We start from the raw sequence: 17,399 nt of genomic DNA, 5'->3' as shown, positions 1-17,399 counted from the left end.
CATTTCCGGCCAAACCACCATTATCCACATCTACAGTTTGCCGATATATCTACTAATCTCTTGATCAAACTTATTGGCCAATAATATTATAAACTTGTTTTGCCTTACTAGCCTGATTAATACTTAGCCTAATCAAAATTGATGTATGAAACATTTTTATTAAACAAGCTAGCTCTAATTTTTTATGAGATTCTAACTATATAATATATGTTAATGACTAAAGTATTATTTAGTCCCTCGTATATACACACACACTATTAATACATGCACATCCTCTTAAAAGAAACAAAAAAAAGAATAAGTTCATACCATATTATATATAAACAATTGATGAAGAAAACCATGAAACTTAACTTGCAAAATTGATTTTTTATTAAAAACAACAAATTACAGAACTATAATAAACATTTTATTACATTTGTTTTTTTAATAAAAATGAAAAGGACCCGCCAAATACATCCTCACGTGTTCTTGAAGAAGGATTTTATTCTTGGCACACCCGAGCATGCCACGTCACTATGCCAACTCATCCTTGTGGGACCCATTATGCTCTCTCAACTCAAATACTAAATATAGTAGCCTTGCAACTTATAAGCTTATAACCCAAGAGTTGCTGGTACACCATATTTAGGCAACCAACTTCCACCATCCAAAAACTGGCCTAGTGTATACTGTTGTGCTTCATTCACATCAGTATTCGGCTTGTACCCGGGCCATGTAACCCGTCCCGCCTGGTTCGCGCCCGGTCCAGTGTGTCCAAACTCTCTAAAGTTACATGTCATGTGGTTGTTAATCCCATCTGGTGCTTGCCAAGTCATCCAGCCTTCTGGTCTGATCAAGTCATCAATGTTACATTTTAAAATCATTGATGTAGCAGCCGCCTTCCACTGTCGTCCTAGATACGACGCAAAGTTCCCTTGCACAGGCGCCAATAAGTACCACACCACCAATTTCTTCCATTTTCTCCCTTCCGTCAGCCGTACACATATTCCCTTTACATCCGGCTTTCGGACCACAATATTCGAGTCCTGGATGAAAGCTCGCCCCGTCCCGAATATGAAGTCAATGGTTCCTGAAATTGTGCAACTCTTGTAGAACTGGTCATGTGTGTGGTAGTATAATGTGTCTTGGTACCCCATGAACGCGCAGTCCATCATAACTGTGTGTGGGGACTGGGACCTGAAGGCGGACCGCCTGGTGTCCTGCAGGGCTGATTGAGTTTTCAAAAGTAATTCCCTTAGCCATGAAACGTTCTCCAAGCGCAATCACGGTTGCAGTTTGGGACGTTCCAATGTTGGCAATCCCGTAGTTTAGATTGTCAGTGATTACAGTTTTCCCTTGGCCGTCGCCATACATGTAGACATTGTCTTGTCCTCTGTCTACGGTGATTTGGCCTTCTTTGTATGTACCGGCTTTGATGTAGATTATGTACCTTCCTGATGGGCCGGTCCTGTAAGCGGCTACGGCTTTTTAATGCTGTTGAACTGACCGCTACCATCTTGGGCTACGACCGCGTCAGGTGTAGGGTTTGCAGGAACTGGTGGTGGTACTGGAGATTTGCACATTGCTTCAGTATCACCAGTGGTGGCTTGTAGAAGCTTCCGGTCGGTGCTTGGGACCCACGATGGGAAACCGTGGCGGTCTAGCTCCTCGATCTCAGCTAGAAGCTTACGGTTTCCGGTGGGTGGGAGTTTAAATGAGTCTAGATTGACTCCAACATCCTTAAGGATATTATGCACATTGAAGATAATCTTTTGTGCATTAAAAGTTAGCTCTTTGGATGTTTGCAATGCTTGTTGCATGTCTTCTTTTAACTTCTTGTCTTGGATCTCATCCACACATGTAGTTTGGTACGCTCGGATCGCGGTCAACCAGTCTAGAATCGGGTTGGTTTGTTGGGCTATCGTGGCCGCTTTGGTCTCGGACACGACTTTAAGAACTTGTTGAAGCTCATCGGTCGCATAACCAATCATTTTCTGACACGATTCAAGCTCAGCTTTGCTTTGCTTATTCCCACTGCCCAGATCTTTCTGGGCAGCGACGGCCTTTTCAAGGCCCTTATTCAGCTCAGCAGCAGTCTGACGGATGACCGCGATAATATAATCCTGTGGGGTGGCGGATGTATTTTTCGCCACCTCATCGATAGCATTCAAGCAAGACTCTTTGTACTCGGTTGGATTACATACCACGTCACCTATTTTGGAGCTAGTGCTACCAGCCACAGTACGTGACCTCCCATTGTTTGCGAGTAGGAGAATGACTCCTACCACACAACCGAGGACAATGATTACCGAAGCGACAGACACGACTACTTTGTTAGCCATGTTGCTTGTGTTGTATAGATAGTTGAAGTGTGAGATGAATATGTTTGGAGTGTGAAGGTATGTATTTATAGTTTGTGTATGGAGTATTAATTAATGATGATCCTGTAAACTTGCATTACTAAATGGTTTGCTTTCAACCTATGATGACAATTGAAGATGATCCTTAATTAAAGGAAGAATTAAAAATGTTGTATTAACAAGTAACATGTTTTAATTAAGTTTGGATTTTAATTTTTGAAATATGTTGATACCTTTATATATAGTTGTATAACTTATATTATAGAGCATTTATGTCAATATTCACAAGATACATGATTTAAAACATATTAATACACACTGTGTCCAGTTATATTTGAATTTTCTATACTAGTTGGATATAATAATCAAAATGTAAACATTTTAGAGACAAATTTACTTATTGGAATCTAAAAGCTCAAAGCAAACACTAGAAAGTAGAGATCTTCACGAGCCAAGTTTGAGTCGAGCCAGAAGCAGCTTGATGAGCTTGAGCTCGAAGCCTTGTAAGCGGCTTGGCTGGAAACCTCTGCACGGCTTGTTTACAGCTCGTTCACGACTATAGGCTATAGCTTGTGAGTCGACTTATTTTAATATTTAAGATGTTATTCGACATACTATCTTCTTTTAATAGTCTATATTTAGCTCACTCCACATCATGTACATGATTAAAAGGCAAACTTCTATGGTTTACTTCTTTAAAGCCTTGTTACATAAAATTTAAACATTTATATATTGGCTCTCAACTTTAGTTGCATTCCCAATTTCCCATACTCACACAAATTTGATTTCACATATTTACCTTTTAGCCCTCTCAACTTTGTAATAAAAAGTTTCTCCTTTCAGCTTACATTTTCACTTTTTAACCTTTAACTCTGGTACTAAAACTTTTGCCATAGATCAAACCAACTACTGACTGACTTCTCGCTGCCTTGCCCTTGCAACGTATGGTAGCTTTTGAACATGTAACGCATTAATCCGTTCCACCGCAATGTGTGGACAAAAGTACTTGTTTTTTTAAAATTCAGTCCGTAATGCATTAACCCACTCCACCTCCCCGAATATGTACCCGAACCTGATGGAACCGATTCCACCTTTACCTGATCAAAATCCCGACCCAACCCAACCTGAAACCCCCTACCCCGGTCAAATACCCGACTATATCTGGAACTGATTCCTTCCTGACCCGGTTTTGACTATTTCCGGAACCGGTTTCTATCGGGTTTGTTTATGAAAATACCTGTGATGTGCAACTCTACATCACAGTATCACACACCAGTTTTACTATATATTTTTCAACCCATTCTTATTGGGCCAGTTCATACCACACCAACGGCCCACACCATATACTTCACTTAACGACTTAAAACCACCGCTCGCTTTTCTCCCGCCGCCGTCCGTCCGCCCGCCATCTCCACCGTGAACAATATGCATACCGGACAATACCTCGGCGAAATCTCAGCTCTCTGTTTTCTTCACCTTCCTCCACCGTCTATGCCACTTCCATACCTCCTTGCAGGTCAGCTTATCTTCAACTTAATAATAATAATAATAGTCATTTCCTTCTATTGTTAATTAGGAACTGGTTCGCAGCTTCTGTTTTATGACCTAGTTACTTCGAACACGATTGCTTCGTTTCAAGTATTTTTTGTCGGAATAATAATAATAATAATACTAATAAATTATAATAATAATTGCATTTTATTGTTAATTAGGTACTGGATCGCAGTAATTACTTCGAACATGATTGCTTCGTTTCAAGTATTTTTTGATGCAATATAATAATAATAATAATAATAATAATAATAATAATAATTGTTTTTTATTGTTAATTAGGAACTGGATCGCAGCTTCTATTTTATGACCTAATTACTTCGAACATGATTGCTTCGTTTCAAGTATTTGACGGAATTAGGGTTCACGGAATACTGTGTGTTGATTCGCCTGATACGTCTGGTAGTTTTAGAGTGGCTGTGTTTGGAGAACGTAAACTTAAATTGTTTCAGTTTAATATTGAGTTAACGGATCGTGATAAGGAAGTGGTGGTTAATCTGGTTTCGGTTCAGGCTTTGCCTAATTTCGGTCACTGGATTTTGGATGTCTGCGTCGTACAGGTGTATATAGTTGATTTCGGTATCCATTATTCATGTTAAGACTTTGGCTTGTAAACGAACTGAACGTTAGGTGGGAATGTTCGTTTAATAAATAAACGAACGAACTTGAACACACGTTTTGTTCGTGACTTCGTTCATTGATGTTCCTGAACGTTTGTTTATGATCATTTAAATTTTAATAAGTATATAAGTAGTTAGATTTATGTAAATAGGAGTAACATAGAAGGGGCTCGTTTATACACACAGTCACACTTGGTTCAGTAGGAGTGTAAACGATCCAAGTCCGAGCTCGAGCTCAGCTCGTTTCGAGTTCTTTTTCTAAAGCTCAAGCTCGACTCGTGAGTTGTTTTTTGAAGCTTGAGCTCGGCTCTTTTATTATTAATTAATTAAAATTATTAATACATTATTTTTTATTATTTTTGTATATTTTGAGAAAACCTTAAATGAGCCTAAGCTCGGTTCGAGCTCGTTTAGTACCTTAAACAAGCCATAGCTCGGCTCGAGCTTGGCTATGAAGTGTTAACTTAATACATAGAAGTTCAAAGGAGGTAAAACTTAAAATACACAGGACTAGTTAAGGCTCCACGAAATAAATTATGTTCATTTAAGTTTGTCTGTTTAAGTTCGTGAACAGTTTGTTTAGGTTTTGAACGAACGGACATTAACATGGCCATTTTCTTAATGAGCAAACATGAAACACAAAAAATGTTCGGTCATATGTTCGTGTTCGGTTAAAGTTAAATGAACGAACACGAGCATGTCCCTATTCGTGTTCGTTCAGTTCGTTTACAGGCCTATGTTTAGTTGTGTACTTACTGTTTTAGATTGGTAGTAGGATTCTGTAAATCAAGGGAGTCAGTTTCTTGCTATCGGATGCACTGACAACTCTGTTTATTTTTGGGACATATTGACATCTAAAATTAGCTATCAGGTTAGCTCTCCAGGTATGGTACACATATACTTTTGACTTCTACACTAAGTAATGCTGTTATTTACTCCAGTTTAAATACTATATGGTTCGTATTTATTTACAGATAGATGTCTTCTGTATACTATGCGCATGTGGGGTGACAAAATTGATTCTATCCATGTAGCATCTGGTACCATTTTTAACGAGGTACTTAAGTTTCTCCCTCCTTTTAATATTTTGTAATACGGTTGAATACACTTTTGTGATTGATCATGTGCCTTCTAGTTCAGTATTTCTTCGGTTTTGAAGATTTGAAGCTGATTTTGTTCTAAATTTGTGCTGGCAGATTATAGTCTGGAAAGTTGTTTGCGGGTGTAATACTCCTTGTTTAGGCAATCCTTCAAATGAAGGTGCTGTCCATGTTTACAATCGGCAGTACAAAGCCGTCACTGTTTGTAGACTGGCTGGACATGAAGGTTCTATATTCCGTATTACATGGTCTCTGGATGGATCAAAACTAGTGTCTGTCTCTGATGACCGCAGGTCAATTCTGATAACGATTTCATTGACTGTTAAAATCCTAGAAGCAGCAAAATAAATGTATATATAATGTGTTTTTTTGATTTACTTTTAGTGCAGTGCTCGTGTATGGGAAGTTCTTAATACTAAAAAAGATTCCAATAATGCTGCACAGATGACCGTTTCTCCTTCTAGTGGACCTGTGCTGTTTGGCCACAGTGCTAGGGTTTGGGATTGCTGTATGTCCGACTCTGTAAGACCGCTCAGCTCTTACAATTAGTTATAAAGTAAGACAAAAATAACCAACTTTGTAAGCCTGCTAATTGTTTTATTGCATGGGGATAATGGTGGTCATCTCAGTTAATCATCACTGTGGGCGAGGACTGTACATGTCGTGTATGGGGACTAGATGGAACTCAACTTAGAGTAATCAAGGAGCACATGTAAGTAAAAAAGGCCACACAAGCAATTTGCAAAAAGAACACATATTATAAAATCATTTTTTTTAAAAAAAAACTTGTTTGTGCAGAGGGAGGGGAGTATGGCGATGCTTGTATGACCCGGTTTCGTCTCTTATTGTTACTGCTGGATTTGATTCTGCCATAAAAGTGCATCAGCTTCATTCTTCTTTACCAATGGGTTTAACAAGATGCAATGGTGTGGAAGAATATGATAAAAAACAAATCTTTACAATCAAGATTCCAAATTCAAACCGTACTGGACTAATGGACAGGTATGTTCAGTGTCAAAAATATTATAATGTTTTTTTTTTTAATTATACCTGTTATATTCACATTTGGATTGTTTTGTTGCACGTGCAGCAAAAGTGAATATGTACGATGTATGCATTTTGCTAGTGAAAATGCACTATATGTTGCCACAAACAATGGTGTCTTGTACCTCGCTAATATATCTGATACTGGTGACGTGGCATGGACTCAGCTTTTCCGTACCAGCGAGGGCATCGCAATAGTTTGTATAAGTGTATTTCCAGGTGACACTTCTTGTGTGGACAACTGGATTGCTCTGGGAGATGGTAAGGGAAGATTAACCATTGTGAAAGTTGTTGGTCTCACAACACCAGAAGTCAACCATTCCTTAACTTGGTCTGCTGAAGCTGAAAGACAACTTTTAGAAACATTTTGGTGTGAGTCTCTGGGCCCCACTTTTGTTTTCACTGCTGATCCTAGAGGAAAGTTGAAGCTATGGCGTATCGAGTCATTTTCTGAGTATTTAGTAGCAGAGTTCACATCATGCTTTCCTACAAGGATATTATGTTTGGATGCATCGTTTCAGGAAGAAGTGTTTGTGTGTGGGGATCTTCGTGGTAATCTTGTGGTATTCCCCTTATTAAGAGACCTATTAGTCAGTACACCTGTTTCTTCGGTTGCCAAAATTTCCCCTTTAAATTACTTTAAAGGAGCTCATGGCATATCAACTGTGACCAGTGTTTCGATTCATGGTTCAAGTTCAAGTTCAAGTTCAAGTAACATTGAACTACACTCGGTATGTTCAAGTGTTTTTCTTTTGCATAAATCAATGAAAATGTAGAAACTTAATTTGAAATTAACTTGACCCATTGGTTATTTCTTCAGACTGGAGGAGATGGGTGCATATGCTATTTGGAATATGATAAATTTGAACAAAAAATGGATTTCATTGGAATGAAACAAGTCAAGGAGCTGAGTCTAGTCAAATCTTTTTTTCCTAATGACAATCCCGACTATGCAATAGGCTTTGCATCAGCTGATTTTATAATCTGGAACTTGTCAACCGAGACAAAGGTTTGACTATTTTGACCTACTATATACAGTATACACGTTTTATATTGCTTGACCATATTTTTTATTGCAACAGGTAGCTGAAATCCCATGTGGCGGATGGCGGCGTCCTCATACTTTTTTTCTTGGTGATATACCAGAAATGAAAAATTGCTTTGCGTTTGTGAAGGTTTGCGTTTGAATATCAAGCAATTATTCACAACATAAATTATAAAATCTGAAAATTGTTTTTCTTTTTTCATAGGATGAAGTGATTTATATGCACAAGCACTGGGTAGTTAGTAGTGACAAAATATATCCTCAGAATCTCCATTTGCAATTCCATGGCCGAGAGATGCACACGCTTTGTTTCATTGTCGATCATGCAAATAGTTTCCAGCTAAGTTTCATAGCAACAGGCTGTGAAGATGGAACTGTGAGATTAACAAGGTATACTTAATTTAAACAAATTAATCTTATTATCTTTTATTAGTTTGTGTTTAACTAATGATGTAAATATATATATTCAGGTATTATTCTTCAGGTGTGGATAATTGGTCTGCTTCAAAATTGCTTGGAGAGCATGTTGGCGGTTCTGCTGTAAGATCACTTTGCTCCGTGCAGAAGGTATATACCTTTACAGATCATACAATGAATAAGCAAGGAACAGATTTAGATCAGGAAGATCATTTCCTGTTAATTTCAGTTGGTGCAAAAAGGGTCCTAACGGCTTGGAAACGCAAGAGTATTTCAACACCTAAAAGTGAAATGTTGTTCCAATGGCTTTCTAGTGACTTGCCAAACAGAAAAGGTGGTACAAATTTAAACGGGCCAAAAAAGAACGAAACCAATGGAAATCTTGATAATGTTTGCTGCAATGACGATAATGAAAATGATTGGCGGTACCTAGCTGTGACTGCATTTCATGTGAAGATTTCTGGTTCAAGGTGGTTTGATATCCATTATTTAGCTTTCTTTGCTTTAATTTGTCATGTCCAAACTCGCAAATTGAAATATATTTATGAAGATTCACATCTTATCTTACTATACTATTAAAGCAATACAAGGTTTCCACATGGCATTCAACTAGCATGTCCACATAGGCTTCCAACACATCAATTTTCCATTTATATAATTTCCACATGCTAATTTGAACATTAATTTTAAACATTAACTCCTTAGTTGAAGAATGTTTCAAAATAAATGGTTATAATCATCATTTATTATTGAGTAATACAGACACCTAATTGTTTTCATTGTTAATTTGTATTTGTATGTTGAATTCTCTTAATTAAAAGTTTAAAACAGTAATGTGATACACTATAATAATAACAATAACAATAACAATAACAATAATAATAATAATAGTAATAGATTATTTTACGTTTACAATTCATTAAAATGTATATAACACACACACACACACATGTATATGAAGTTTTATATATTTTTCGTCTGTGTGTAACACGGGATCTAACCTAGTTATGTTTGATTGCAGGACATCTGTGTGTTTCATTGTTGTTTCCTGTTCTGATGCCACAGTTACATTAAGGGCTCTAGTATTACCGCATCGCCTCTGGTACACATTTTGCCACATAACAATATCATATATAATATATTAAATAACATAAATTATATGCTCTTAAAACGAGCCATTATCCTCAAATTTCATCATTCTTTTTACCATTCCAGGTTTGACATTGCAATATTGATTCCTTCAGCTTCACCAGTTCTGTCATTGCAACATGTCATTATTCCCGAACTCCCAAGTTTTCAAGGTTTAAACTTTTCAACCTTTTATTTTCTAAAATAATATTTTCTGCAATTGTTGTGTTATTGACGCCAAAAACCCTTGTTTCTATCAGATAAAAGCCAAACAAAAAGTGTGTTTACGGTTATTAGCGGGTCAACAGATGGAAGTATTGCGTTTTGGAACGTAACTGAAGCAGTCCAAACTTTTATGCAAAAGGTATCAAACTTGAAAAAAGAAGATTGCAGAAACTTTCAGAAAAGACCACGAACCGGAAGAGGAAGCCAGGGTGGACGCCAATGGCGGTCACTTCAAAACTCATCCGCCGCGCCACCAAAACCCTCAGAGAACACCGACGATGATACGCAAGACCAAACATCATTAATCATGATTCAACCATTGCATGTTTTGAAAAATGTTCACCAATCTGGGGTGAACTGTCTCCATGTTTCAGATGTTAAAGATTCTGAATCTTGCTTTTCTTGTAATGTTATAAGCGGTGGTGATGATCAAGCACTCCACTCGTTTCGTGTTAACGTGACGAGTTCTGATGAACCAACTTCAGAAACTCACTTCACTCATCAAGTCGACACTTCTGAAGACTTCAAGATCATATTTTCACATCCTGACAAAACCGCCTCAGCTCATAGCTCTGCTGTAAAAGGTAAAAGTGTAAAACTCTCTTTAATTGTGGCTTTTACCTTCCAAGAACCATTTAATCTTTACTGAAATTAAGTATGATATATCGTATACGTGTATTACAGGTGCATGGACAGATGGACTTTGGGTTTTTTCAACTGCGCTTGATCAACGTTTGCGCTGTTGGCGCGTGTCAAATGATGGTAAACTAAGTGAGTATTGTCATTTGGTTGTTAGTGTACCAGAACCAGAAGCACTTGATGTTCGAAAATGTGGAAAAAGGCGCTATCAAATAGCAGTTGCTGGAAGAGGGATGCAGATGATGGAGTTTTTAGCACCTGCAGAAGGTTAGTTAGTTCGGTTGGGAATTAAGCGTAGATCAGTTGGTATTTTTGTTTGGATCAGCCTTTGTTTTTTGTTTTGTTTTGAGTGTACAATAGTCATTCAAATTTCAAAGTAACAATCCTGTATTTATTGTTATGCAGTATTAAGTTATTTTACGAATCACTGTCTGAATTTGTTATAAATTTTATAAAAATCTCAAAATGCAATGTTTTCTTGAGCTTAAATACATTTGTTCCATTGGAAGTCAGCCGAGTATCATCTAAATGAAAAACCGAAATCCCGAACTGGAGTTATCCGAAGATTCGGATATTTGAATATTATATATTTTACCTGCAAACCATCAATAATGAGTTTGACTCTTTCACTAAGACACTATATAGGTTATCCGAAAATCCGTAGCCTTTGCCTCTGCCGTCACACTAGACGTTGTGAAGACAAATGTAGTAGGTGAATTCGCTCCGACCCAAACCAATTTGACCATGCTTTTAAAAGTTGCCCGTTTTGGCCCAAACTTGTTTCGAGTCGTTACGCATCCCACAAGGCCCGCTTTGCCGTACAAGGATATTAAAAAACCAACTGTAATTATTATTAGTAAATATAACATTTTTGGTGTTTGTATGTAAGTTACATATCATTATTCAATTAGTTTCTCTTGACATAGTGCGAGATTAAAAGTGGTAATAAATCTAGAGTCTTCAAAGAACTTATAAACAATGTTAAGAAGGATCTTGAAGCATATTCTTAAATCTTAAATATCATTTTAAAGAGAGTAAATAGATAACACTCGTAAGTATATAGATACATTCATAGATATATGTAGAACCTTTTAACTTTTGATCAAGAATTCAAGATGATTTGTGACAATGAGATTGAATCTTTGTGATCAGTTTGTACAATGGAGAGTTTATATAAAGAAGAGTACTGTTGACAAACGTATGAACAATCCTAGACTTGTATTAATTGTCTAATTTTACACAACATATATGTTTTATTCGTATAAAGGGTCCATTTCTACTATCGATATACTAGTATCAACTGTCGAGTATTACTTAAAGGAGCTTTTAAGTTGGCGTGTAAACGAATCAAACCGCTTGTACGACCGGCTTGCAAAAAATCTCGAACTGAGCTGAGGTTAAACAAGCGAAGTTTAGACTGTTAACTAAACGAAACCGAGCCCGAGCCTACATATTTGGCTGTTGACTAAACGAGCCTGAGCCTAAAATTTAGGTTGCTAACTAAACGAACCCGAGCCCAAGCCCGAGCCTAAAATTTAGGTTGTTGACTAAACGAGCCCGAGCTTCACTTATCGAGCTTGAGCTATTATTTATACAATTTCTATGAGCCTATTATTTATACATTTTTTATTTAATATGTTTTATATATATTCATATATCAATATAATAGTACATAAATTTATAATTAATTAAATAACTAAATAATACATATCATGCTATATATAAAGTATAACGGGCAATATTTTAAAATAATAATAATAAATTTATAAGTTAAACAATAAGTAATAAAAAAGCTGAGCTCGAGCTCGAATAATTATTCACGTTTCAAACTCAAACTTTAGATATAGTGCTCGAAACAAATTAAGCTTGAGCTCTTTATTATTAAGGGGGTGTTTGGCCTAGCTTATATTTTTGTGCTTATGCTTATATCTTTTTGAAGCTTATAGCTTATTTTATATCATTTGATAAGCTTTTTTTAAGTGTTTGGATTAGCTTATATTCTACAAGTTGATTATACATCTTAATAAATTGTTAAATCCATCATTTTTAATTTGTTATAGTAATAAGTTACTTCAATATTATTAATTCATCACCATTTGAAGGCAAATGAGTAATTTATCCTCTTAAACAAATAAGCTTCTTCAAATAAGCTAAAAAACCATCTTCAAATAAGCTTTTACAAATTAGCTTATATAAGCTTATAAGCCTAAGCTAAAAAAACTAAACAAACACCAAATAAAGCTTATTTTATAAAAAAATCTAGATGCTTTGCTAAAAAAGCTAGGCCAAACACCCCCTAAAAAACTTTATACCCCTCCTCTTCTTTCATTGAGAAATGATACTAGAAAATCAGAATCCATTATTCATTTTATTATTTGTTTCCAATTCTAAATCAAAGGAATCGAATTCCAATCCATAAATTAAAGACACATACATACATACATACATAATACTCTTGAATAAACCCTAATCTAATCTTTGGAAGAAGAAGTGAAGCATGAGAGTTGGTGGGTTTAGGGTTTTATGCAGAAACTTGGTTCGAGCATTCTCACCAAATGGAACCCATCATTTTCATCATCTTCGCTCAAAGACTCATCCTTTTTCTATACCTTTATACTCAACTGGTCAGTTCATGTTATTATTATTATTATTATTATTTTAATTTCATTATGCATTTTTTTGTGGGTATGTTTGTTAACAAATCAGTTATTAGTTAGATGAAATTATAACACAAAATGTTGTCATCTTTATTGGATTTTAGAAATTACTGTTAACCGGACACCACCGGACCGAATTAACCGAAGATATGATTAGTTGGAAGAAATTACAGGAGAAAAAGTTGTTATCTTAGTTAACAAATCAGTTATTAGTTGGATGAAATTATAACAGAAAAAGTTGTTATCTTTATTGGATTTCAGAAATTATGCCAAATTTGCCGGTTCGTATGATTAGTTTATTATTGTTAATTAGTTTAACCATGGTAGAACATACACATGATGATACTTAATCTAGGTGTAACCGGAAGTGAATTAACCGATGACTGGTACTAACTGACAGTTATGGTTAAGGGTATATGATTAACTGACTATTAACTGACTAGTCAGTTACGGTTAAGGGCGTCCCATAGCCAAATTGAAAAATAAATAAATAAATAAATAAACTAAGACTTGCTTATGTCGAGATGAATATATGTATATATGTGTACTAGAGAGGTGCCCACAGATGCAACGAGGAACAAAGACGTTGGTAATCATGTAACGTTAATTTTTTATGAATAAAAAGTTTTTTATTTTTTAATTTTTAAATAGCAATGATATACTCAAATTTAAGAGAATAAAATGCTCGTTTTTATAGTCTAATTTTTTAAACCAAAATATTAACGCTTCAAAAGGTTATGAATATTTAAAAATTGGGGGGGGGGGGGGGGGGTAAAGTCAATAGCATGCTTAAAGTGATTGTACCATATGTTTCAAAAGTTGTAATTTGTTTTAACTCTCAAAGTTACGTATAATTACCTTTTTGTTCGTTCTCATATGTATTATAATATAGTATTAGATATTGATATATGTGGATGATTGGGTATATGATGTGTCAATGTTTTAACAAAAAACCTTGAGAATATGTATGTATATTAACCTTCATGCAATTCCCGTTTGATGTAACCGATTCTTTTTCTGTGTTCATTTAGTTAAGTTTCTAGTTCAAACTTGGGTTGGTTAATTAACTGAAATCGAACCATAACCGAGATTCGTAACCGATTAACCGAAACCAAAGTTCGATTTTGGTTATAGGTAAAAACCGAACCGCCATTTGCACACCGCTAATACTGATATATTATATATCTCTTTATTTCTCATAGTGGCGGAGGTGCAACCTCAATCATCAGCTGAACTGATCAAGATTATGGAGCAGAGACTCTCGGCTATCGAGCACAGGAATGCTTATCTTGAAGGAATAATTAATCAGGTAAAACCGATCAAGTCTCATCTATGTTTAAACTTCCAGTTTTGAGTTTCTATACCAATACAATGCTTGTTTTTCGATTCCTAATTTTTTATATTGAATAAAGACAGCCAGAAACCTCACCAACCGAGTATTCGAGAGCAAACAAGGAGCTTCAAAGTCTGAGTGATAAAATGGATCTCATAAGTAAGTTGAGGACCGTAGAAAAGGTAAGTCTTAATACTTTTGCATAATTATTAAAAATAAAAATAAAAATTAAAAAAAAAGAAGTTAATGTTACCAATATGTTAATTTAGTATCTGCTTGTATTGTTATGTATGCGGTTGTAGGAAATTGAAAGTTTGAAATCATTAATGGGCGAATGCGAAGAAGATAAAGACATGCAGGCCATGGCATATGAAGAACTGGATCAAGCCGTAAAAGAAGAACAAAAACTGCATAATCTGCTGCTTAAGTCCTTACTGCCTAAAGATGATGCAGATGTAAGAGATTGTATTTTGGAAGTTAGAGCAGGTAAGACAATCATTCATTATTATTTATTACAGTGTTTTTAAACATTAAACCAAATTTTCAGTTATTATTTTTTAACTTTAATTATTTTTATTTTGCATCAGGGACCGGAGGCGAAGAGGCTTCACTGTTTGCCATGGACATCTTTAAAATGTGTGATAGTTTCGACTTTTCACTGAAGTTTTTAAAAGTTTTTTTATTTTTTTATTTCTGACTGTTGATACTTGAATCACGCTAGGTATGAAAGATACTCGCATAAAAAAGGTTGGAGATTTGAGGTGGTGGAAGTCACAGATTCAAATATGAAAGGATTCAAGGTTATATTCTATTTTTATTTTTTTGATCATTTATCAAAGAGTCATGTGTGACGAGTGTATATTATTTGGCAGGAAGCAAGTGCTGCAATATCCGGGGCAGATGTTTATGGAAAACTAAAGTTCGAGAGTGGGGTCCACAGAGTGCAGGTTTTATTTATTTATTTTACTACTTTAATTAGTAAAATACTAAATTTTAGGGCTGAGCAAAAAACCGAAAAAACCGACCCGAAACCAAAAAAACCGAAACAAAAACCGATGGTTTGGTTTTATGTTTTTATAAAAACCGCACTAATGGTTCGGTTTTGGTTTTGCATGTAAAAAAACCAAAAAAACCGAACCGAATTCCTAAATTTTTGTTTTTGCTATAATTTATTAGAATATAATAAACATGTAACTCCAATATTTTTGATCAAATGTATAATAGTCTATTATTATACAATTAACAAAAATTTTTATACCTATATTAATTATTTTTTGTCAACCTTTTTTTCGGCCTAAATTTTTCAAGCTCAAATGGCAAAAACCGAAAAAACCAAAACCGAACCGAAACCAAAACGAAATCCGAAAAACCGAAACCGAACGGTTTCAAAAACTCTAAAAACCGAAGTTTTGGTTTTCAGTTTGGTTTTAGCCAAAAACCGCACCGAACCACACCACGCACACCCTTACTAAATTTGATGCTAATGTGAAAGACATTCTTTTATAACATTTTTTTTTATTTTTGCAATTTTGCAGCGAGTTCCCGTCACAGAGAAATCAGGGCGTGTTCATACAAGTGCGGTGTCGGTTGCTATCCTTCCTCAAGCAGATGAGGTGATCATCTGATCGATGACTTTACTAAAGTAGTTACCATTTTATTATACTTTTAATTTTTTAAATATTTTGTGTCACACGTGCTTTTTGCAGGTAGATGTTCAACTAAGAAACAAGGACTTGAGGATCGACACATACAGGTCCGGTGGATCTGGTGGTCAGCATGCAAACACTACTAATAGTGCTGTTAGGATCACACATATTCCAACTGGCCTCACGGTTTCCATACAAGACGAACGCTCACAACATATGGTAAACTATATTTATAAACTTTTACTGCAATCATACAACATGCATATTAATATTGTTTTCCTTTGGTTTGTTAGAATAAAGCTAAAGCGCTAAAAGTATTATGCGCACGACTGTATGAGCTGGAAAGGTGTAGAGTTCATAACAGTAGATCCGAACTAAGATCAAAGCAGGTATTGTTATTGTTATTATTTATTTATTATTATTATTAGAGTAAATTGCGGTTTTCATCCCCCTGGTTTGTCCAAATCTGCGGTTTTAGTCCAATAGTTTTAATTTTGTGATTTTCGTCCCTTTGGTTTCATTTTATCACTAACCCCGTTAAGTCTGGTCGTTAAACCAATCAGCGTGCCCCTCACGTGAGGGGCATTTTTGTCCATTTTCTCCCTAAATAAACCTCAGTCGTAATTCGCAAGCCCCCCTCACGTGAGGGGTTGGGGTGTATTTGGGGAAAAAAGGACAAAACTGCCCCTCACGTGAGGGCACGCTGATGGGTTTAACAAACAAAGTTAACGGGGTTAGTGAATTCGGGTTTAATTGCAAGTAAAATGAAACCACGGGGACGAAAATCACAAATTTAAAACAATTGGACTAAAACCGTAAGTTTAGACAAACCACAGGGACGGAAACCGCAGTTTACTCTTATTGTTATTATTATTTGAAAATTTTATTGATTTTTGTACGAATATTGAAATTTGACATGAAACTATTGGACTAAAACCGTAAATTTAGACAAACCACAGAGACGAAAACCGCAGTTTACTCTTATTATTATTATTATTAGAAAAATCTATTTGATTTTTGTACAAATATTGGAATTGAAATTTGACATGAAACTATTGGACTAAAACCGTAAATTTAGACAAACCAGAGGGACAAAAACCGCAGTTTACTCTTATTATTATTATTATTTGAAAAAATTATTTGATTTTTGTACGAGTATTGGAATTGAAATTTGACATGAAACTATTGGACTAAAACCGTAAATTTAGATAAACCACATAGACGAAAACCGCAGTTTACTCTTATTATTATTATTATTTGAAAATTTTATTTGATTTTTGTACGAATATTGGAACTGAAATTTGGCATGAAACCAGATCGGTAGCGGGGATAGATCTGAGCGTATACGTACATACAACTTTCCACAAGGATCACAGGATCGGTTTTACTCATCATTCCATCAGTGATGTGTTACAAGGAGAGAGTTTGGATTACTTCATTGATGCACTTCTGCAGCAGGAAATGGATGCAATTGCTGACTTTACTTCCACCTCACCTTATTGATATATTTTATATATTATTTATATTTTATACCAACAAAATGTTTTTCAGAGCACATTGTAATTGATTTTTCATCTATAAGCTTCTTCTAACATTTATAATAATGATAAGTTAGTGAAGAAATGTAGTTGTATGAGGCTGCTTGTCTTCTT

At 35.4% G+C, this 17,399-nt stretch overlaps 1 protein-coding gene and 2 pseudogenes across 2 annotated transcripts; 2 read left to right on the top strand and 1 right to left on the bottom strand.

The window, feature by feature from the left end:
* Positions 1–596: 596 nt before the first annotated feature.
* LOC143544840 (pectinesterase pseudogene) lies at positions 597–2,547 on the bottom strand (annotated as a pseudogene).
* Positions 2,548–3,630: 1,083 nt separating this feature from the next.
* LOC143544861 (tRNA (34-2'-O)-methyltransferase regulator trm734-like) lies at positions 3,631–10,513 on the top strand (annotated as a pseudogene). Its single transcript, XR_013137322.1, has 17 exons — positions 3,631–3,858; positions 4,176–4,453; positions 5,289–5,397; positions 5,488–5,570; positions 5,710–5,906; positions 6,003–6,135; positions 6,243–6,325; positions 6,412–6,615; positions 6,704–7,388; positions 7,478–7,666; positions 7,740–7,832; positions 7,908–8,092; positions 8,173–8,589; positions 9,141–9,221; positions 9,335–9,420; positions 9,508–10,056; positions 10,157–10,513. The product of XR_013137322.1 is annotated as a tRNA (34-2'-O)-methyltransferase regulator trm734-like (transcript).
* Positions 10,514–12,565: 2,052 nt separating this feature from the next.
* Positions 12,566–17,250, top strand: LOC143544828 (peptide chain release factor 1, mitochondrial-like). The gene is made up of 11 exons (XM_077036826.1): positions 12,566–12,735; positions 13,971–14,077; positions 14,185–14,283; positions 14,404–14,587; positions 14,689–14,737; positions 14,823–14,901; positions 14,974–15,048; positions 15,637–15,714; positions 15,808–15,966; positions 16,041–16,136; positions 17,116–17,250. Exons 1-11 carry the CDS (start codon positions 12,609–12,611, stop codon positions 17,248–17,250), a joined length of 1,188 nt encoding a protein of 395 aa, XP_076892941.1. The 5' UTR covers positions 12,566–12,608.
* The last annotated feature ends 149 nt before the right edge of the window (positions 17,251–17,399 follow it).

This window comes from Bidens hawaiensis, unplaced genomic scaffold (genome assembly GCF_021521415.1).
Source record: "Bidens hawaiensis isolate Kalapana, Puna unplaced genomic scaffold, B.hawaiensis_p1.1 tig00013761_1, whole genome shotgun sequence".
In the NCBI taxonomy this organism is placed as follows: Eukaryota; Viridiplantae; Streptophyta; class Magnoliopsida; order Asterales; family Asteraceae; genus Bidens; species Bidens hawaiensis.
The sequence above is the reverse complement of the archived record's forward strand: the minus strand, read 5'-3'. Positions and strand labels throughout refer to the sequence as shown.